This window comes from Scardinius erythrophthalmus, assembly GCF_964197995.2.
Source record: "Scardinius erythrophthalmus genome assembly, chromosome: 5".
Classification (NCBI taxonomy): Eukaryota; Metazoa; Chordata; class Actinopteri; order Cypriniformes; family Leuciscidae; genus Scardinius; species Scardinius erythrophthalmus.
The window spans coordinates 50,066,599-50,090,435 of NC_138225.1; the positions used below are offsets into that span (position 1 = coordinate 50,066,599).

A 23,837-nucleotide genomic window follows, 5' to 3' on the forward strand; every position below is an offset into this window, starting at 1 on the left:
CAGGGGTGGGGGGTTGAATAATGGTTTGCAGTAAAGTTCGCAATAATAAAAGCAAACATCTCAGAAAAAGGGCTCACTTTTCCTCCTCACTTTCATTTGCACAGTATAAGCAGGATCCCACCATTGAGCGGTGTCATGCGTGGCGCGCACTTCTGTTGGTGTCGGAGTGGGTAATGAATACAATTGTGAACGTCTATACTCTTCAGTTAAGCATGCAGACCACCCCGCTTTTGTGGCATGATGCAGTCAGTGGTGCAAGATCAGCATGCGTCTATTTTGCGAGCAGAGATTCAGTCTCTCCTGGTGTAGCAGGCGATAGAGGTAGTGCCACCAAAGAACAGGGAAGGCGGTCTATATAGCCGCTACGATGGAGGTGTCTGGCCCATTTTGAATCTGAGACCGCTGAATCGTGCACTGGTGAAAGGCTTATTTAAAATTATTACTGTGAAGCAGATCTATGTGCACATTCAACCTGGGGACTGGTTAGTGTCAGTGATTTTAAAAGACGCTTATTTTCATATCCAGATAGCCTCTCGTCACAGAAGCTTTCTGAGATTTGCATTCAAGGATGCTGATCAGTTCAAAGTCCTCCCTTTCAAGCTGATCCTAACTCCGAGTACCTTTACAAAGTGGAATTTGCATTCTAAATTATCTAGATGTCTGGCTTATCATAGCCCAGTATCAGGATGTGTTGAAAAGCCACAAGCATCAGCTTCTGGACCACTTAAAATCTCTGAGACTGTCTATTAACGTGAAGAAGAGTGCTCAGTCAGAAAATGGTGGCTTGCCCACTTCAGGTTGGTGGAGAGTTCCTGCCTCAAGTGGAGGAGTTCAAATATCTTGCTGTCTTGTTCACGAGTGAGGGAAGGATGGAACGGGAGATTGACAGACGGATCGGTATAGCTTCTGCAGTAATGCGGCCGATGTACCGGTCTGTCGTGGTGAAGAAATAGATTTCTATTTCTCTCGATTTACCGGTCAATCTATGTTCCTACTCTCACCTATGGTCATGAGCTTTGGGGTCATGAGCGAAAGGACAAGATCCCAGATACAAGCGGCCGAAATTAGCTTTCTCCGCAGGGTGGTGGGCGATCCCTTAGAGATAGCGTGAGTTGAGCCGCTGCTCCTCCACATCGAGAGGGGCCAGCTGAGGTGGCTCGGGCATCTGTCCCGGATGCCTCCTGGACGCCTTCCTGGGAAGGTGTTCCGGACACGTCCCACCGGGATGAGACCCCGGGGAAGACCTAGGAAACGCTGGAGGGATGTCTCCCGGCTGGCCTGGGAACGCCTCGGTGTCCCCCCGGAAGAGCTGGAAGAAGTGTCTAGGGAGAGGGAAGTCTTGGCATCTCTGCTTAGTCTGCTGCACCCGCGACCCGGCCCCGGATAAGCGGAAGAAGATGGATGGATGGACACTGTGCATCAGTTCAAAGTCCTCCCTTTCAGGCTGATCCTAACTGCGAGTACCTTTACAAAGTGGAATTTGCATTCTAAATTATCTAGATGTCTGGCTTATCATAGCCCAGTATCAGGATGTTTTGAAAAGCCAGGAGCATCAGCTTCTGGACCACTTAAAATCTCTGAGGCTGTCTATAAACGTGAAGAAGAGCGAACTTCAACCTTGGCAGAGCATTGCGTTCTTGGGGCTAAACCTAGATTCATGTGTAATGCGAGCCGCCTGTCTCAGGTGCGTGTGCAGTCCATGCTCAGAGCCCTCGCCATATTTAAGCCATGAGATCAGTTTGCCTGAAGTGTTTTCAGAGGTTACTGGGCCTGATGGCAGCTGCAGCGGTCGTGTGCTGGCTGGGACTTCTGCATATGAGGCCGCTTTGGCTAAAAGCTTGTGTCACGCTCGGCGTATGCGCACTTACACCCCTTTGCTCTACAGGACCATGTACGAGCGAGGGGTTTCGGTGGGCAGAGTGGTCAGAAGAAAAGTCATGATGACGGATGCGTCTTTGATGGGATGGGGAGCCTTCTGGCTTACAGCACTTGGACGAGTGCGCAGTCGAAGTGGCACATCAACTTCCTTGAACTGAGGGCAGTATCTTTAGCTTTGCAGCACTTCTTGCCATTCTTGAAGCACCACCATGTTCTCATTCAACTGGACAACAGGGCAGCGTTATCGTACATCAATCACCGAGGTGGTATTCGTTCTTGCCGGCTTCCGATGTTGGCAAGACTTTTATTCTTATGGCCTCCTCAGACAATCCAGCTGATTTGGAGCCTTTTCAGGGAGGCGGAGATTGATTTATTCGCCTCAGAGGTGAACTCAAACTGCCCACTGTTCTTTTCGCTGACCAGTGCTCCCTTGGAAAGGGACGCTCTATCAAATCGCTGGCCAAAGGGACGCAAATAAGCTTTTCCCCTGATCAAGATCATGCCGCTAGTGCTGCACAAGATCAGGGAAGAGTGGAAGACATTGTCGGTTCCACCAAACTGGCCCAACCATCCATGGTTTCCGAAGTTATTAAATCTCCTGTTTGCTTCCGCGTAGCTAATTCTGTTAAGCAGGGACCTGCTATCTCAGGCGATGGGCACGAAATGGCACCCTAGCCCAGAGAAACTTGCATGTCTGACAGGTCAGCAGGACAGTAATCATATCGCAGCGAGTTTTGGACACGAATGCAGATGCAAGTGCCCCTTCGAACAGGCGCCTCTATGCTTTAAAGTGGATCAAGATCTGGTAAGTTGAGTCTGTCATCTTATCATTTTTACAAGACTGTCTGGATAAAGGGCGTACATCTAAAGGTGCATGTGGCTACCATTTCAGCTTTCCACAGAACAATCACATCCACGAGTCAAATCAGTCAATAATGTCACCTGATGTTAGACCAGTCCATTTTTCAAAAAAGTTTGAGACTAGAAGAGCGGTTATCTCCATTATGGTTGAAGCACAAAATTGCAAGAGACTGCATCATGTAGCAACTCAGTAATAACTGCACATAATGCAAGTCAAATGTAACAAATGTTCATAATGTAATAATTTTATCAAAATATAATTAAATTGTGAATACGTTTTTTTTGTGTGTGTCAGTTTATGAGAAATGCATAATGTACTCAATTTGTCATGAAATAATTTTATAAGGAAAAAAAGACGTATTCATTTTATAGTAATCCATAATTATAATTTCCCACAAAAGTGCACTTAGTTGATTTAATATTAGTATTATACACGTCTAATATAGTAATCACAATAATCATGCATATTCTTGTGAAATGAGGCACTTCAGTTTGAAGAGAATTTAAAATGTTTTTCAATTTGATTTTGGATTTTGATTGGAACGGTTTAACAAACATTGTGAGGGAATAATACTGAGGGGCCGTTTACATGATAGCATTTTCAACTTCAATTACTTCAATTTCAAATTTAAAAGTAATTTTCAATTACATTTAGTATCAATCATTATGGTTTTGTCCATCTTTTTTACTAAATAGGTTGGTCTTTTTGAGCGTCAGTTTAACATCAAGATTACATCAGCCAAAAGGTAAAAATTAGGAAACTTTTATTCAGGCACTCCCTTAATGACCACACTAAACAAGTGCAAATATGGTGTGATTCTGACCTTCAGCTGTAACACACACACAGCAGCTATTTCTAATTATTTGGTTAAGATAGCTAGGCTTAACTTGCCTATTAAGAATCACAATCTAAGATCGCACAAATGCTATGTTAAAAGTGGGGATTTCAGCTGTTCCAATCTCAGTTTCTCTTAGTGTGATAAGAACAAGCCAAATATCAAAAATGTTTGATCTTCATTTATGATGAGAAGTATTTTACATGATAAATTGTTTTATTGTTTCCAGTGTGAAATGTATTGGTCTGGTTTTTTGTTTCCCAACCGAAACCAATGAAATGTCTGCCATGTTAATTTGTGCCCTTAATATATTTATGTAGTAACCATCTTATTAAAATCAATGAAGCATTAACAATATAGCATCGCCCCTAGTACCCAAGGCAGAAATGGACTCGCACCCGTTGGTCGTTGATATTTCAGGAATTGCTAGATTCAGGGAGTTTCAATACAAACACAGTGAAATATACAATCACATTCCCCACCCAAAATCTAAATGGAAGCTTTACAATATTAAACACTTGTCAGAGACCAAGCAACAATATATGTTTGTGCAATCAACTGTATTTACATGTGAATTTTGCAAAATGAATAAAACGACAGATCTGATGAATTATACATGCAAGCTAATGCACCAGCATTCTCTACAAGCACGTACAAACCAGCTTTACAGGGGCAACATCGGCCAGAATTTACAGAGACGTGAAGCACAAGTACAGAATGTTCAGACAGCATCCATGCCCCTTGATGAAAAAGAAGAGGAGAAACCAAGGCCCATTCCCCTCTGCGTGTGCGTCTGTGAGCGGGCCATCTCGTACTGGACGTCCAGGTTGCGAAACATCTCTTCCTGCTGCTGCAAGGTTTTAAGACCTTCTTCGTTAGTAGCTCCTGATGAAGTACCTTCCTCTTCGCCCTATGTGGAACACAATCAATCAGAACATTTCTATATTAAAGAGGACTTATTATGCCCTTTTTCAAAGTCTTGATTTAGTTTTTGGGCTAGAACTGCTTTGAGCGAGTTTGGGAAATGTCCCGCCTCTCACCACAACAACCAGTTTCACCACACAACTAACTCAACCAGGCCTTTATTCTTTGTTTGCCTTGGGCAGGAATTATTTAAATGAGGAATATCGTGACTAGGGTTGGGAACCAAGAATCGGTTCTTATCCAAAAATACCGGAACCGTGCGAAATTCCTAAGTTTCGGTTCCAAAACGGTTCTGGTACGATGTGTGGGAGAAGTGCTGGAAGCTTATCCTTTAATACAATATGAATATTCTCATGAATATTAAAATAGTAATGAATGCACTGAAAAGCCCTCGCGCTCCTCATATACGTTTTGCGTTTTATATGTATACGTTTTCATATACAAGTACATCATGAATGCCTTTTTTCAAACCGTGTTTTTGTCTTATCCTGAATCACTACGGTAAGCCTGTATTAAGCGTTTAGACTCGGACTGCTTTACACCGGTCGGGTCGGCACCGCTGCGGAGTATCCCAGTGCCTGTGTGACTCGTCATAGACATATACAGAGAGAAGTAGCTCCGGCTACAATGTTCTTCTGCAAGACGCATGCAGTTCTGTTTATTAACCTGATTCATAATGAAACAAGTGAAGTCTTTATGAATTAATCATTCAAACACCTGTCTGGATCTTACATGTGTGTTCAAGCATATTCTACCCTTTCTGAGAGGGTATTCTCCACTGCTGGAGATACAATAAGCTTGGAGAGGTCCCAAATTCTCCTAGAGAATGCAGAAATGTTTATTTTCCATCAGAAAAATGTATTACTTTTGCATAAATTGCTAAATAATATGTTGAGTTTGTTGACATTACCAGTCTGTTAAACTCATTTGACAAGTATAAGAAATAAACACAAAAAGGATTGTGCATTTTTCCTTGCTACTAGTTTTTATTAGTTGTTTTAAATTATTTTTACTGAATGGAAACCGAAACCGGAATCGTTTGGCGGAATCAGAACCGGAAAATTTCTTACGATTCCCAAACCTAATTGTGACGTGTTTTTTCCTGGAAGAAAACTCAAAACTACAATGGAGGCGTTTCAGGGAGTTCAGAAACAGTGACACTGATATAGAGAGAATAACTCCCGCTGGAGTGACTTTGCAGATCTTTTTCATGCTAAAACAACAACATTACGGACTAAAGAAATTTGAACATGTAAAAAAAAGCATAATAGGACCCCTTTAAATAATGAGATTTCTCCATTTGACACATTAAGAACATTTTAAAATAGATAATGCAATATTTAATACAGGAAAACACTTACTTTAATTCCCATAAGCTTGCGAAATTTCACATTTTGGTCTTTATTGCCAAAATTCAGCTTCTCCCAAAGCTCAGCTGTCTGTGACTTGTCCTACAACATAAACATATATTAATACTGGACAAATGCTTAAACATTTACATAAACATTACAACCACTAAACATTTACATAATGAAAAAATGTATTAAGTTCAAAACTGTATTTTCAAAATTCAGCTTTCTTAATCGTATCTTAAATAATGCCATTTATAAAGGCTATAGTTATGAGACAAGATTATGAATGTTAAACTACATGACGTCTCTCCAACGGAGCTCTTACTGTTAGGCTGCTTTTACTATCAAACGTCATGATTATCTGTTGTGCCCATTTAAGAGATTGACCAATGATCATATGGATAAAACAGGCCTTTCGGCATGACAAGCTTGCGTAGAGTCCAAGTAAACCATGATTTCTTTCAAATCAAAAGAACTGAAGTGTTTGATTTTGAAAGAAATGTGTACTTTAATTCAAGTACGCAATAAATTGATCAAAATATTTCTTTTTTCAAATAACAATTTCAATTTGAAATAAATACTAAAACTGTGTTCAAATAATTTGCTCTAATGTTACCAAATGGTGTGTAAATGTATATCGTGTCCTTAAACTGTATTGTATTCGCATGTTTTTTGCAACACTAGTGCAGTCCAAAAAAGACGATGACACTGCATGCTAAGTTTGAATTCAGTTGAACAGTTCTGTAGTTTAAAGATGATGCTAAACAAATCTTAAAAAGCTTAAATTAAATCGGTTCAAGATATAAAGCAATTCAGAAGACTTTACCATCTCTTTTTGGGTGAACAGACTTTCAAGAGAGGGACAAAAATCTCAGATTTAATTAAAAATATCTTCATTTGTGTTGTGAAAATGAATAAAAGTCTTAGGGGTTTGGAACAAAATGAGCCTAATTGATGGCGAATTTTTATTTTTGGGTGAAATATCCATTTAAACCATTTTAATGTTTTATTGTACTATAGCACCCTGAGTGGCCTAGCCTTACATAATGATCAAATTCCATTTAAGATTTAAAGTGATTTAAATTGATGTGCCCCCCATCACCCACACCCACATCTGACTGCGTTTGTTCGATTTGTATTGTATAAAATGTATAATGTAATAAACAGAACAATTACCGACCCATCCAAACAATTTAACTGATACCACAATATAACTTGGCAATATAAATAAATATAAATATAGCTATGTTAAAATCTATTTATTACACGGCTCTGTGGAAAACTTGATTCTGATCCATCTGAAGTCGGCGCTTTACACTTGCTAGGAATGTTTTTTCCCTGTGGAAGTTGTGTGTTTGGTGAGCTAATAAAATATTAAAACTCAAATCAATATTTTGTGTAGTTATTTAATTATGTCATCCGGGTATCGCGGACTTGCTCTCGTTTCATACAAATACAGCTGCTGTCATTTTTTAACGATTGTTTTGTACACTAATGGATTATAGGACAACAAACAGGTGCGAAACAGTTTCATCTCAAATCAATATCTTTTATCCCAATAATTATTTATGTGGTGAAATGCCGTGTAATAAGTGATAAGACTGTACCGTATCCCTTAAATGTCCGTCTAGTTTGGACTTTCCGCACTAGCAATTGCTCTCTCTGCGGAAGCTTTGCGTTTAAAGAGCTAATAAAATATTTCGACTCGAATCAATATTTCATGTCTAATTATTTATTTCATGGAAAGTAGCCGTGTAATAAGTAAAGTCTTGTCCTCACCCCTTCTTTCTTCCCCTGCCACAACTTTTTCCTCTTCTTTTCCTGCTCGGCAAACTTCATTGGGTTGACCGCTGAGGGATTGTAGTAGCTTGGCACGGCAATGCCAGTCTCTGCCAGTGTCTTGGCCTGAAGCGCTGCCATCTGAGCTGCCATTGCGATCTGGGGAGTGACCTGTGTGCCCGAGGCCAGCAGAGCTGCGACGTTCAGCGCTGGACTGGGAGCACTGGTGACCGGATCACACAACAGTGGAGCAGCCGCTGGTGGAGAAACAACCAACAGAACATCAGATGGAGTGGTCAGATGTGAAGCCACTCCAGCATTAGCTTTGACTTGTGGCAGGTACTTGCCTGCTGCTTGCTCTTGTTGCCGTTTTTCCAACAACTCTTTTTCTTTCTGTTCTTGAAGCTTCTTTGCTCTCTCCAACCTAAGAGTGTGAAGTGAATGTGTTTACTGAACATGAAGACTAGAGAGCAGTTAGTACGTCACTAATCAGCTAGAGGTGGTTTTCACACTGGGCACGTCTGCTGCGGTCCGAATAAGAGTGTGATTACTCCCGGCACAGTTGGTCTGTCCATTGGATTCTGTAGAACAGTGGTGCGTTTCCATTCATTCTGCATTACAAACGGGCATGGCGTGCGCAATGCAGGTCGCTATATTTTTGAGGGTTTTTTTTTTATTTGATTCTATTAATGCGCAATAACGGACCAGACAAACAGATGTCTAGGGGAAGGTGGCTTTATGCTGTTCGCAGTCTTTTTGTTGAGGATACAGCTGATTGTGAGCAATTCATTAAAAATGCTGGATGGAAATGCCAAGATTGAAGTGCACAAATTCTAATGCACAAGCGCTCAATTGAGGCGGATAATTTTATCCAATTAAGACGAAACAAATGGAAACACATTTACTGAATAAACAAGAGGACGTGATTGGATAACTGGACTAACCAGCAGATCAGTTTCATTGCACAGCTTCTCAAATGTTCATTCTGAAAGGCCAGAGCCAAAGTCTGTCATCAGAAAGTGTCTCTCAGGATTGTGTTTTCAGGCATCCGAACGCAAGTCAATATGAAATCATTTTATTATGTTGCATCATGTGATTTATGATGCATGAAAAAAAGAGCCACGGTTGCTTCCCCCGAAAGCAGCAGCTTCCATTTTTATTACAGATATCTTGCACCGACTTCCCAGGAAGTGAGAGTTTTGTTCTCTTGAACAAACAGGACAGAAATGGTGCTTTGTTGGCAAACGTTTGATACGTGTGATATGCCTATTTTGCGCATAAGTTAAATTCGCACCTTCGGATGGAAAAATAGCTACAGTCTGCCAGCTGATCCGCACATCAGCATTCAACATAACTAATCTTGAATCTAATCATAACAAACCGTGCTCTTTATCAGACTAAACTGCCAGTGTGAAAGCCTGCTTATTGTCCTAAACTGTACATGTACAAGCATGTTAAAACACTCTCAGAACTCTGTTTCTTAATTCATCTCTACTTCAACAAATGTCAAAGCATTTAGCCGTGTTCACATTAGTATGCAGAGACTACAGGTTTGTGAGGTGTTGTTGAGACAGTAAGTTGCTTGTATGTTGTTTTAATAAACTGGGGCCGGATTCACGAAAACCTTCTTAAGAAAGAAGAAAATCGTTCGTAAGAATGTTCCTAAAAATTCTTAAGAAGTTCTCAAATATTTTATCAAGAATATCTTTAATTTTCATTAATTTTTTTATTCAGAAGAAAATGAAAGGTGTTATTTGATTGATATGCTATTTTGAATGATTTGTTATTTGGTTTAATTGCTGAAGACTCGCTGAATGAAAAACACCTCAAAGCCCGTCTTTTAGCACTTCCTGCAGATTACAGTAGATATAAGCGCACAGACTATTTTCATCGCGACTGGCTTGACGAGAGTTAATCTTTAAACTTAAATTTTAATAAAAGTTAAAATCGTTATTTTAAAGTCCCCCTGTAGTCATCCCTTAAAACTCATCTCTGATCACCATAATGACATATTTAACGTTTTTTTCCTGTGAAAAAAGTCTTCATGCCTTAAAATAGCTTGAATGTAACTCTACCCTTGCTTCATTTAGTATACGTGGATCTATGAATATGCAAATTAGTCCCGCCTCCACTCACTCACACCAGCTCAGAGATTCACATTCAACTTTACTGAGGTAAACGCTGCACAATGGTATCGCTCTTAATAAACTCGGACACATAACGGTAATTAATATGACTAGCCTTTTGCTTGACTATTTTATCAAACAGCTAATAATGTTACACAAACCATGTTCCCAATCGCCATCTCAGTCTGCCTAAATCAGCATCCTTAGAAACGCTTTGAACAACTCAGTGCGTCAGTGGAGAAAGGCATATTCATTATAACATTGTAATATACATCATATACATCATTCACACGCTATGTTGCTAAAAGCACCTGATTTTTCATATCAGTCTTCTCTTGAGACGCTCCTGCTTCAGGGCGGTCATAGTTTATGACATGCTAAAGCTCGCCCGCACGTCGACGTAATTGGTTACAAGGTAGTTTTTGACGAAAGAATAGAGCCTCTCAAGACACAGCGGTCTTTGCCATTCATTTGCGCTCCGTCTTTCTTGCGCTTTCTCTATCGTGAATACGTCCTGTATCTGTGATGTCTCGCTAGTTCTAGCTTGAAAGAGTGCATCATATACGCGCAAATGATCAATCGGTGTCACTTCAGACTGAGTGCTCGTCCACATTCATGGTACTATTCGGTTGTGTTGTAATGCTTAATATTTGAAACAACCCAATAAATTCATTAAACATCTTACATTTGGGTATTTAAGACATGTTGGAAGTTATCCTATTGAAGTTATTCATGATGATTTTTGAGAACATTCTTTTCAGGAATACGAATACTTGAATTTGATCTTTAAGAACAATCTTAAGAAAAAAGATAAGAACATTCTTAGGAAAGGTTTTTGGGAAAACAAAATATCTTTTTTTCTTAAGTTGGAAAAGAAGAAGAAATTGGCAGTTAAGGATTTTATTCTTAAGAATGTTTCGTGAATCCGACCAGTTATATTAGGTAGAGTGGAAATTCAACCGATTTTGACAATATTTCTAATGAAACAATTATAACCTTTTCTGGGAGTATATCTACACATACACAGTATACAACAAAAGAGAGTAAACCCGCTTTAATTATAATTTGACAAATAAAGTATTTCCTCTAGAAACAAACACCTTGAAAATACAGGCCACAAGGTACAAACTCAACGCCAAAAAAAAGAGGACATATGTTCAGCTTATAAGTAATGCAATTACTGTGAGGTGATACAAGTCGACATGAAAAATAAGATGCGACAATCTTCCCTATTGTGACGTATATCGAGTGAAACGGCTTCTCGGGCAAGAAAAAAATAAAAAATGTAGGATGGGACTTGATTTTGTCTATTGGGAATTGATTGGATGGTTGTGGTTTGCTATTGGTCGATCTCATGTGAGTGACAGGTTGCCCCGCCCTCTCGCCAGTAAACACATCGTCAGAGAAGAGAAGTCAATGCAAGAGGGAGGGGAAATTATTTTGATTAAAGATTATGAGGGCACATGAATAAAAAAATCAAATAATGCTTTTGATTTCTTGGTGATTTGAAGTAATATTGCACAGGTGCGTACTCACTTCTGCTATATACTGTGTATAAAATCCAAATAGTTTATTTTGTGCTTCCAGGCAACAGATGTCACTCTACCTTCTAGCCAATGCTTCCTGAGCATCCATGGCTGTGTTTCTACCCCTGAAGGTCACAGGGCTAACTGACCGACTGCGACTTTTTCTCCGCGCTTTCTCTGTCCTCTTCTTCTTCTCCCTAGATAAAATCGGACCATCTCACGGTTTAAGCACAAATCAGCATTTTCATTCAGTTTCACTCACAAAAAAGATCCCAAACACAAAATCTTTGTCCACCTGCTCTTGCTACGGCTCCTGCTGTGATGTCTGTGTTTGCTTCTGGAGTTTGAGCGAGACCGGGCCCGTCTCTTTTTCTCACGACTCCTCGATCGCCGTTCACCACTGCGTGAGCGAGATCTTCTTTTGTCCCAGTTTCGACCGTGATGTCGTCTTCGGGAAAACATTAATTCACATCTAAGCACACTAAGCCTTCACATACTGACACGTTTGCATGAATGAAATCAAATCGACATGACAAACGGCAAATGAAAATACCTTTCCTTTGAACGTGATCTTGATAGGCTTCTCGGTCTGGAGGACTTCTTGTCTTTCCTGCGATGTCGTTCCTCCACTTCTTCGGACAGCCTGTCTCGGCCTTTATCTGACATCTCCATCTGCTCCTCTGATCCACTCTGACATTTCAGAGCTTTCTCAGAGTCTTTCTTCCGTGCCTGTTTTAAGAAGAATTGGTCTCTTTCAGGAAAATAGTGCAATAAAGAGAGTTAGTAAGTTGATTTAACAACAAACTTGCCAAAATAATTCTGACAAGAAAAACACTATTTAAATTATCATTTAAAAAGCTTGTCCACCACCATCCGAGTGCAGCATGTACAGTTACATTTAACACAAATGAGTGCACTTAACCAGCACATTTACACCTAGTTCAGTACCAAAAAAGCACGGGAGATCTTTTGTCTACCCGATCGCAACTTCTTCAATTTGTGAGAATTCTACAGATTTCATTCATTTCAACTGGCATTTTCTTTTCTCGTTTTTCTCTTGCGCAAAGTCAACATGAAATCAAAATAAACCCCATTTACTTGCATGTTCCTGGTCTTATGCTACTTGACTTATCGGTCAAATTATAGCTGTGGGATTTGTTGAGTGAATTTGAGCTAACCACTGTCTTGGATCAAAATATGGCCTAATTTTACATTTATATCCTCCACATATCTGATCACAAGCTCAGATTTGATCTCAATGGACTACTTGCACTGAGCTTCGTGGCACATTTCCGTTTTGAAAGAGTACGACTCATTTAATTCCGGTTATGTTTTTTTATGTAGTCACCTAGTTGACTAAACGCTACCTAAAATGAGTGTCAGCAAGAAGATTTAAAAATATGGACATTTTCAGGGACGGAAGAAGAGATATTCTGATGATTACAGTGTAAAGTTTTAATCCAACCCAAGCTGATCTGAGAAAAGCCTGTTAAACACGCGTGATTTTCCACCACAGGTTGTCAGATCTCGTCTAAACTAGTGATCGCGATGCTGAAGTGTGTGAGACCTGATGAATACGATCAGTACAAACATTTATTTTTATTAAATATTTCAGTGTCATTTTTCATTGTGAATCATTTCACTGTATTTACGTTTAAGCCGGAATTCTTCATTTTTATTCAAAGTAGTAGCGCTGTCAATGCATTACCGTTTAAGATGAATTAAATATCAAATATTGTTACATTTATTTGAGGCGCACGCATTCATTTTAAACTATTTTAAAAGAGTAAGGAATAAGAGCACCAACGCACACAAGCAATCCTTTTTAGCATTCAAATTCATTTAAAAATGTAAACTCAACAGGTATGAAATATATTCAGTAAAATAAAAATGCTGTTAATGAGAAGACGAGCACTGGACTGCTGCAGGTTAGTAGGGGAAATATATGTATTTATTATTCTGAATTTAAAGAAAATATATTTAGAGGGACATTTCAGCAGGTTCAAGGTAATTCATGTTAAAGCAGAGATCATGATTCATCGTTTTAATCAATTGACAGCCAAAAAACTTAGTAATAATCTGCGTTGTCATGAGTAACTGTCTATGTAGGCGCACTGAACGCCGTTACTGGAAACTCCCCAGTAGCAATAAGTAGAAAGTGCAAGTGGTCCACTGAGTCAATTCAAGATAAAGTAAATTGGGTTGGGAATGCTGTTTCATGTTGACTTGAAAGGGCATTTTACATGATGCGAGAAAAACTTTTCTTGCAATCTTGCCATCTCTTATGTGTACAGGCACTGCCATACATATAAGCAACGTAAAACACGGAAGTAATAAATGGTAATAATTAATGATGCCCACTCGTGCAAGTAAACAAAAAAATCCTATTCTGACATGTTTACACGTTTAAACATCGCATTGTGTTGCACGCAAGTGAGCGCTAATAAAAAGAGTATTTATTAAATTTTAGGTGTAATGGCATTTAATTATCCATAAAATGTGTGGGTGTTCATTTGAGAAATGCAAAGATAATACAGCCATACAAAGGCAAAACAAAGGAACAAAAATGGCTTTAAAGTGTGTGTTAGAGTGGATCTTATATTTACTGCAGCAGGGTTATTATAGTAAACTAAATAAAAAATATGGTAAAACTTACTTTTTATTTTAAAGTGATGTAGTTACTACATGTAACTTACCATAAATGATGCATAATTACAAGTAAATAAACCTAAACCAAACCCTAACTCTATAGTAAGTACATGTAGTTAATATTACTCTGTTCTTATTTGAGTAAGTACAATGTAACTAACTACATTGCCAAATGTAATAACCAAAAATATTTCTGTTCATTGAAAAAGCTAAAATAAAATCTAAATTAGTTGAAACTTACAACAATATACTGAAATAAGCTTATGTTGTATAACTAAAACGGAAAGTAAAATAAATTAAACCTAAAGAGCAATATTTAAAAACAACAAAAAAATAATAAAATGACAAAAGCACATGAACATGAAATGACTTGCATGCAACTAAATTTAACATGCAAACTAAAAAAAAAGCCAAATCAAAATATGAACAGGAACACTGCACTGTAGTTTTCACATTTAAAAAAAGATGTGTAATCACTGTGTTTAGGCTTTGTAGGGCAGAATAGGTTAACTAAATCTTAAATATAATATAATTGGAATAAATCTCAGCGGCTGCGGTTGTACACAACAAAGTGGCATGATTCCTGTGAACGAGCCTGTTCTACCTCCTGCCCTGCTCTCCCATAGAGAGTGAACTCACGGTCACCGTGTACAGCGTAAAAAGCCAATTATGGCCAAATTCATCTATAAAAAAATATTTTTCAGTGGTTTTAAAACGGATTATAACATTTTGCAAATCTGCAAGCATTCGAATGGGAAATGACCACTCATTTTATTCCATTGCAATTCTGAGCTGGCATCTACAAAAAAAGGGGTTGTGAGACAAAAAGAGATCTATTTATAGGCAAATAAGTTTAAATGACTTGATAGTTACCTGTCCAGGTAGTAGGCATATAATTTTGCTATCTGTCAGCAGCGTCTTCTGTTCAGAGTGTCTCTTCGTGCATTAGCACGCTGAGTGTAATTTATTATACAAATGTTATCATATGATCTAAAATACAGGACGTTAAAAAAGCTCCCAAACAGACATTTCTCTCCATCTGTTATCAACATTAATATTATTTAATATTACATGCACTTGTGATTATATCAGTGCTTTTCCTCTCAGTCTGGCATTTCATTTCTTACTGTCTAAGCTGCATACTTACCACCGGCTAAGACTAGAAATGCCAGCTGTAAAACTACTGATGATGATGTGACCAGTTTAATTTAGGTCTACATGACATCAATGGACTAAAATTAGTTACCTCTTTGCTTCTGCTGTGGCTTCTTCTGTGCCTCTTGTCCCCTAAAAGACAAAACGATACAAATAAATGATTGTTTGAAGGACACTGGAGGATTACAATTACATGCATCTTTTTAAAAATCAAATGGTTTGACCATATTTCCTATTGAAACAAAGTTGGGATAGAACATAAAAGCCCTTAGCAAATAGTAACCTGGTAATAACAGAAGTCGGTGAATTTTAACTTTTTCATAATGAGAAAAGAAGAAGAATCTTTAAATGTTTGCTTAGCAGTTTTTAGATGGACTCAGAAGCTTGACTTGACAAGGTAAGGAGATACAATGCGATTTTGATCATAATTCATGTGTTTGGGCCAGTGGACTGCCCTAAAATGTCATTGGCCACCCAAAAAGTTGACTTTATGACTGGCCATCTTTCAAGATTGCCTTCAATAAGGCAATATATACCGGTACATATATAAACTCCTTGGTTTAAATGTTTGAATTTAGTCAAGGATAGACAGTGAAGATCAGTGACTGATGGGGAAATAACAGCTAATGTACTACTTGTGAAGCACTGCATAACTATTATCATCTCAAATGCTGCTGCTTAATTTTGATATCCTAAAGTTTGTGAGAAAAAAATAAATAAATAAATCTTTTAGAATCAATTAGGCCTAATGTAAATATGAGATGGACATCAGTTATGTTCATCTTTGGCAGAAGACATCTTGAGTAAAACAGCTTTATATTTAATGAAGCAAATACAAAAGATCTGAACCAAAAGCGATGCAACCTGTTTTATAGAATACATAATTGTTGCGCATAACCTGCTGTATTGAGGAGAAAACGGCCTAAAATTCACACTTTGACATCGGCATGAACATTTGAGAGATCATATTACCAGATCAGAAGGTCATAGAGAAGGTGTTGTGCTCATTCCTCTCTGCCTAGCAAGCAGCCAATAAATAATGACATAGCAACTCCATAGCCACAACTTGGGGCACCCTAGCAACCATTTAGGGCACCCTAGCAACCGTACAGCAAAATGAATAACAGCATCTCAGCATTTGATCATCGTAGAGACATGTGGGTGGGCTCTTTAAAAAGGCTGTAAACTGGCTTTAGGTATCACCCTGGCAACTGCCTAGCTACACCCTAGCAACCATTTAGAAGACCCTAACAACATGAACAAGCCATAACCAGACGCAAGAACATCGTAGAGATATGAGAGTGGGCTCTTTTGACCTAGACCGTCAAGTAGGCATTAAATATCACCTTGCCAATGTTGTAGAAAAAGTCTTCTCTCTTTGCAAGAAATCTCCCAAGTCAAGAAGTTCCAGATATCAAAGATCAGACTTTATTGTTCCAGCCAGCAAAGCTGAGATGCCAGCTGTACATCTACCAACCTCAAACGTACCTCTCTCTCTTATAGTTTGTTTTAACCTGTGTATATGTAGGTACTTTCCAGTTTTTTGTCCATCCTCATTCCATTTGCCACTGTTATTTCTTAACCTTTGTGGCTTATTTTAATGATCAACTAGTCTATTTTTGTCAAAAAAGCATAAATATTTAAATCCAGAGAGCAGCCTAATACTGTACCACAGGTAGGGGTGCAACGGATCAAAAAACTCACGGTTCGGATCGTTTCTAGGATCAGAGTCACGGATCGGATCATTTTTCGGATCAGCAAAAAAAAAAAAAAAAAAAAAGACAACACAAGACAAATAAACACAAGTTTTGTCTTTTTGTTTATTAACATTTTTAAAATATTAAATTAAAATATATAAAAACAACAGTGGGTGCGCGACGGGTTCATTCCATGAAGCGTGACTATAAACACACTGATTGCATTTGTGATGGCTTTAGCCCGGTCTGATTGTGCAACGTTGAGCAGCCTTCGTTTTCACTCCTGTCAGCGAAACACCGGGGTGATGTCGCTTCAAATGCGTGGCCATGCTTGATGTGTTTCCACGGATGTCCCGATACCACTTTTTCACTTCCGATACGATACTGATGCCGCAGCATATCGGCTATTTGCCCATACCGATATCAATCCGATATTTTTATTTTATTCTTGAACTAATACTACTACTAATAAAATATATGGAAGCACTTTGCTCAATTAGCCACATAAAAACATCTTACTCAAATGGAGAACAAATACTTCTCCAGTATATAGTCCACAACAACAGTTGATAATGAAAGACTGTCACCCTTTATTCAAAAGACCTTGAGATATGTTTGGTAATTGTAGGCTACCTGAATGAATTTAAAATCAATTTGCTATATTTCAGATCAATATATTTGTTTCCTTAAAATTTTAATTAACTTTAACGTTATTCTCATCTGAATTATAAATCATTTATTTCTGTATAAAATGATAGGCCTACTACCATTAAAAACACATTTGATTTTCTTTTTTAATCAATGTAGAATGTGTAACTTCAAAATAAACAGATTACTCTGTTTGAGGACAAGAAATGAAAACCAATGCAATATAATGAATAAGATGAGATAATTTTTGCTTTTAAACAGCATGTGTCTGTGTGTGTGTGTGTGCGTGTGTGATTGTTCGATCGCGCCCGTGCCTCTCTCTCTCTGTCTGACACACACACACACACACACATTCCAGCATACATCGCACTGATCGCAGCCTGATCTTTACAAGTTGACATTACTTGAACGCACCATAAATTCAACCTGCACTGTAAAACATAATTGTTGGTTTAACTTAAAAATGTAAATAACCTGGTTGCTTTAATTTCAAGTTTATTGAAATTAATTTGTTTTAGTTAAAGTCCCCCTGTGGTGAAAATCAAGCTTTTAATGTTTTTTATACGTCTATGTGGTGTTTTTAATATGCTTTAAGACAAAACATGTGTAGATTCATAAGCCAACACCATTGCTGAGTATTTTCTCTTTAAAAATGCAGTGAAATAAAGACAGTCTCAAAAACACGGGATGAAATCGCTGGCGTTTCTGACGTCACAAACTACCTTGTAACCAATCATGTCAACGAGTGAGTGGAGGCGGGGCTAATTTGCATATTCATAGAACCACGTATACTAAAGGCGTGTTGAGTTACATTCAAGCTATTTTAATACATGAAGAAAAATACACGTTTAAATATGTAATTTTGTTGATCAAAGATGAATTTTAAAGGGGAACTTGGCAACTCTAGCCATTTCTTCCAGTAGCACCTCACTGCAGTACACGAGATCCAGGGGGCGGAGTTGGATCCAGATCTAAGGGGTGGAGATCAGTAGGTTTAGGGGTGGGTTTAGGGATCAGGGAGAGGAGATGGGTAGGTTTAGATGTAAGGTGGGAGGAGCTGGATCTGGATCCAACTCCTCCCCCTGGATTTCATGTTCTGTAGTGAGGACCATCTCATTTCTTAGCTGATTTTCACTTTTGTTGTCACATGTTTTCTCAACGAGCTCCCACTACAGCTGTGGGGTGTATATTTCACAACACTGTCGTAATAAAACTCACTTGTGTCACCCTCCTCCCCCTTCTACCGCTGCTCATGTGCATTTGTTATTATCAGAGCTGGCAAACTTTATTGTGTGGAGCTATGTCTACCGAGGTGGGTAATACATCACACACAGCATCATATGGCGTGTGTGTTTGTGTCAAATTGCCATAAAACAGTTTGTGCTTCTGTCGTTCTTGCGAGACTTCCTTTTTCCAACTAACCGGGACATTAGTCCCCATGTTGCAAGGTTGGTTTTCCACCTGGGAACGCAAGGGGGAGCGGGGAAAGTCACAATTTTCACCAGAACAGGTTATTTAACCATCCAAATGATTTCTAAACGGTTTAATTAAGTTGAAATAGATGCCAAGTTCACCTTTAAGGGATAAAATGAGTGACTAAATGGGGACTTTAATACAATGGAGATTGGTTCAATTAACAGAAACTCAAAATAGCATGTTATCTGAACCACATTAATTATCTAAATTGATTTGACAAAAGAAAAAAAAATGTGATAAGAAATAATGAAAATGAGTTCTACGGTGTGTTAGAGGTTTTTACAGTGTATGGGGGTTTTAATGGGAATGACTGCAACAACAACTGGTTTACCTGACTTGCGCTTCCGCTCCACTGAGCGCGATCTGGACCGGGAACAATGCTTCGAGCTCCGGGATGTTTTGCAGGTTTCCAACCCGAACTCGGCGTCATTTGCCTGATAAATCACAAAACCAATATAAACATCGAGCCTTACTATTTTGTTTAAAATGTAAAGAATACAAAATGCATTCAAACACTCGATTATGAACATTCACACTGGAGTGTTACTAAGGACCGTAAGTCGAATTATCCAGCTAATCGCCGCATGTTTGTGTGCATTACGTGCTGAATAGCAGATTCTAGCTAAATTATATTACTTGTTGTCATCTCAAATACACTAAAGTTTAGAACACAATAGGTTGCCATTTTAGTTCACAGCATTGTTTTGAGCCGTGCGATTAATTCTTTTCTATTTAGCTTAGAATATGAAATCCGCCATTTTCCGAGTCCAGAATGCAGCCCATCAATCGCTGTCTCGTTAATTATAAGCTTCTGTCGAGTACGACCTTGCCCAAACAAGAATCAAACAAATGTACTTGCCGCCATGATAACGAATAAAGAAAGGCTGTAGTTATCGGTATAATTCGTAAAGCTCCGTCTATCATCCGTTTCTTTAGCGGTGGAACAACAATACCCGGATGTTTCTGTCTTGTTCTCCGGATATTCGCAGAAAGCTGCAAAAGCACAGCGCCACTCCTGCGGCTGGACATTATAACTACAGGTTTTTGGTGCTGATGAAAATATATGTTGTGTTTGACTTTAACCAGGGGGTGGCACAAAAAGCTTTGCTACCCGAGAATTATCACAAAAGAAAATATGAATGTAAGCAGTTTCAAGTAGCCTAGTGCTTTTCAGCAGCGGTGCTACAATGTGGTGGGATAAAAAACAACAACAACCAAAACAGCGTTAAGGAAAATTATGGCAATAACACGTCTCTTATGATCACAGCACAGCCCAGTTCATTTACTATTTGTTTTTCCATTTGTTCGTGAATCGGAAAATTACTGCTTCAATTCTCTCAGCTAATTTAGAAGTCCTCTGAAAAATCTAAAATCGCGTTGTGTAAGATTAATTTCGTAAATCTTCTAATAAAATAAGAAGATCCCGATCACAGAAACTTTAGCAAATTTAGGTAAGAATCTAATCGCATTGCAGTTTTTCTCGATTGCTTACACATTATAACTGATTCAGCCCAACCATTCATAGACACATTTCTCAAAACGCTGAACAATGAGTAAACATTAGGTGGCAAAACTGATTACACACCAATCTGATTTTTTGCATCCTGGAGAGAGAGCTGAATAATCATCAATTATTACAGTATACAGTACCAGTACTTTAGATGAGGGGAATTTCACTATTCTATGCACAGTAAACTAGCACATGATGTAGGCTACTCTCTTAAACTTGTAGGCTAATTGTCAGTTAGCCTAATTTGCAGCAATTTTTATGTGTAGCCTTACTAGCCTACTGTATTTTTGCAGAACTGAGAAATGACTGTCTAGGGATATATAGTCTTGTGTCAGAAGACCATAACTGCTATAATACTGTATACGGTAATGATATTTGGCCATGAAACATGCAGAGGATGCTGAATATACTTTTTTTTTACTGTACTGTACTGTACTGTATTGTGGTGCATATTTTACAAAACATTTTGATGTTGTATACTGTAATAGACATTAAGCTGCAAAATAATTCCTGAATCCCAATAAGAGATTTTTGTTACAGTGTTATGAATTGACCACTAGTGTTCACTGGGCAGTGGAGTAGTCTGTGTGTTTGTTCAGTTTTCTGCGTCATTTGAGGACAAAGATTGATTTTGACAGAAGATAATGTTTTTAATGTTAAAAGGTTTGAGGTTTGTGCAAGTTGGTGTATAGTTTTGATATTGTGTTTAAAGTTGTGAGAAAATGGTGAATTGTTTCATGAATTGTGTGTTAATAGCAATCATGAAAAACTGTAATAACTAGATTGAAACATTTGAAAGACACATTTATGCCTTGTTATAATTCAGATAGGCCACAATAGATAGATGTTCTGGGTGTTTTCTAAAGTGTTGCTAGGCTCTTGATATGCAGTTGTCGGGGTGTGAGAATGTGTTTTTTTATGGTGTTCTGGGTGACCACACACAGACATATTCACCCCTGTTAATGATGACATAAACTCAAACATTGTTTTCAAAACTCTTCCAGTTTCAGTGCATTGATATTACTGTATTTCTTTCTAATGTTTTTTTTTTTTTTTTTTTTGCACTTAAACATGGGATTTGTACCATCCAAGCCGACTATATAATATTAATAAAACAGCTTGTCTTCTTTAGTAATACAAGTTCAGAAACATTTCGAATCTGTTAATGTTTTTTTCATATAGAGTATCTTGACTTGGTGCCATGATGTATATTGAAATTTTATTATTAAATATTTATTAAAATTTATATTAAACATTTTATTTAATTTTAAACAGTATAGATGATTACTTTGTGGTAATGCAATATTTGTGAACACAATTGTATATGTCAGGCCATAAAATCCCCAAAAACTATGCATTGGCGCTTGCTTTGGTGTTGCCACCCCTCTTAGACCTCGTGCCACCCCTTTGCCACCCTATAAATAATTTTCTAGATTAATACATAAAATTATAATTTTGTTGTGTTATGACAAGGTTCTACATCAATGTTGTGAAAAGGGCCCTACACTGACAGTCATGATAAAACTTGCTATGTTGTCTTGACACAATATTTTTAACACATACTAGCTACGCCTTTCAGAAGCTCAGATAACACTGATTAAATGATATGATTTTACAATGCTTCCTGCAAACAGTTTAGACAGTATGGCAAAACAAATCTGATCATTAAAATGTTTTTATTGCCCCTGACTTTAACACAATAATTGAGTCAAATATTTACAACATTAATGAAGGCACTGTATTAGGTGTGAATCGTAGACGGGCTTACATGTGTGTTAATCGTGACAAGAGTTTTGAAAATTCAGCTTACCTAGTGGTAGCACAAAAATCATAGGCTATCCATTAAGAAAAGGATCTTAAACATATATTTTTTTGCAGTGCAGTACATTCATTGCACATTCATAACATTGGGAATGCAGAGCACATTAGTAAGGCCGCTGTATGCAGAGCGGAAATCAAGTGTTTGATTCTTTCTGAGAATGTTTGTGTTGTTTCCTGGGCACAAACCCATCAAAGAAGTCATGTGCAGGCCAGCGGTGTAGAAATCGGTTCATATTAGGCTAATCTGATAAATGACGTTCACTTGATAACATCTTCATAACATTTTCTTTTACAATTTCCAATGTGGTTGGATGCATTGATGACGCATATTCCCATCATCGCTCCTTCCGAAAATGAAACCGATTACCATATGCAATGGAAGGATGCCAGATGGAAGGATTGTCTGAGACATAGCTTAGCCTATATGTCATAACCACCACCACAGCTGTCAAATAAACACAAATTATTCACAATTTATTTGGTCATCTTAATTTCCTACAAATACAAAAGCAACGTTATTCTTTTTTCTGTTGGATATTAATATTCTTCCAATATTGTGGCCACCTCTTCATCCACTCATTTTGCGAGCCTCTGCCTTCTTGCTTTTGGCTGAGTATAAGTCAAATGTTAATTTCATTAGCCTTATTAAGAAATGACACAGGTTGGATTAGAGAACATTTAATTATGTGAAAAGAGCATCTGACTGGGAAAAGCTGCTGCACATTGAGATAGATAGACACTGAATGATATTTATTTAAAGGTGCCTTTGCATTGATTATTTTATTATTTTAGAATGTTTATGCTTATAATGTTAGTATGTTTTTTAGATCAAAAGTTGTTATAATTTAGAAATAAAAGGCATATTTCCTAGCCTGATTTTAGCCTCTGATTTGAACGCTCTGTTTGAAGGGGCGTGTCTGCTGTGAGACTTCAGTGTAAACGCCCACTGCTGTGATTGGCTGACATGCTTGCATATGAAATATCTGGCATTACATGTGGAACTCTCTCGAAAACTTTTACTATTACAGCTAATATACGTTTTTACTATTACAGCTATTGAGATTAACGAATCGTGAGAAGTTTAAGTATTTAGATCTATTCCCATCACATAAAAGGTTGCAGTGATGAGCATTGAGCAGATGACAGCCTGTTGATCGCGTGAAAAAAGATCTTATCATTGCAACGCAGTTTCTGCACTCTCACTAATGATTTCACCAATGCAAACATGAGGGAAGTAGGCCTACAGTAAGAGCTTCATTGTGCAGCGTAACATCGTCATTGATTTCATAACGAGTTTTGGCAAGTGTCCAGATAAACTTGCGCTGTGTGATTGACAGCTTGGGCGATTGGAAAGGGATTGTTCTTTGATCGCTTACTGTATATATATTAATCACAGTTTAAGTAAGATTATTTTCATCCTACTAAGAGAAACTACGTGAAGTTGATTGTTTAGTCACTGGCTTGATTTACTGATGCATAAACAGCATTGAACGACTTTGAGAGAAAGATTATCTGTCTGAACTTGAACAATTACACATCAGAAATTCACATAACCCACTGGTTCTTCAGAGGCTCGGATGAAGGAACTAAAAAAATACT

At 38.1% G+C, this 23,837-nt stretch overlaps 1 protein-coding gene across 3 annotated transcripts; it reads right to left on the reverse strand.

Moving 5' to 3' along the window:
* Positions 1–3,486: 3,486 nt before the first annotated feature.
* On the reverse strand, positions 3,487–19,939 carry rsrc2 (arginine/serine-rich coiled-coil 2). 3 transcript variants are annotated; one of them, XM_081367121.1, is made up of 10 exons: positions 19,767–19,939; positions 19,239–19,341; positions 15,178–15,218; positions 11,836–12,011; positions 11,578–11,730; positions 11,363–11,479; positions 7,978–8,054; positions 7,631–7,887; positions 5,861–5,950; positions 3,487–4,485 (listed from the first exon to the last, which is right to left on the reverse strand). In XM_081367121.1, exons 1-10 carry the CDS (start codon positions 19,770–19,772, stop codon positions 4,297–4,299), a joined length of 1,209 nt encoding a protein of 402 aa, XP_081223247.1. In that variant the 5' UTR covers positions 19,773–19,939; the 3' UTR covers positions 3,487–4,296. The 3 variants fall into 3 exon arrangements, with proteins under 3 accessions (XP_081223247.1, XP_081223248.1, XP_081223246.1); XM_081367122.1 differs by lacking the exon at positions 11,363–11,479; XM_081367120.1 differs by having other exon boundaries at positions 7,631–8,054.
* Between the last annotated feature and the right edge of the window lie 3,898 nt (positions 19,940–23,837).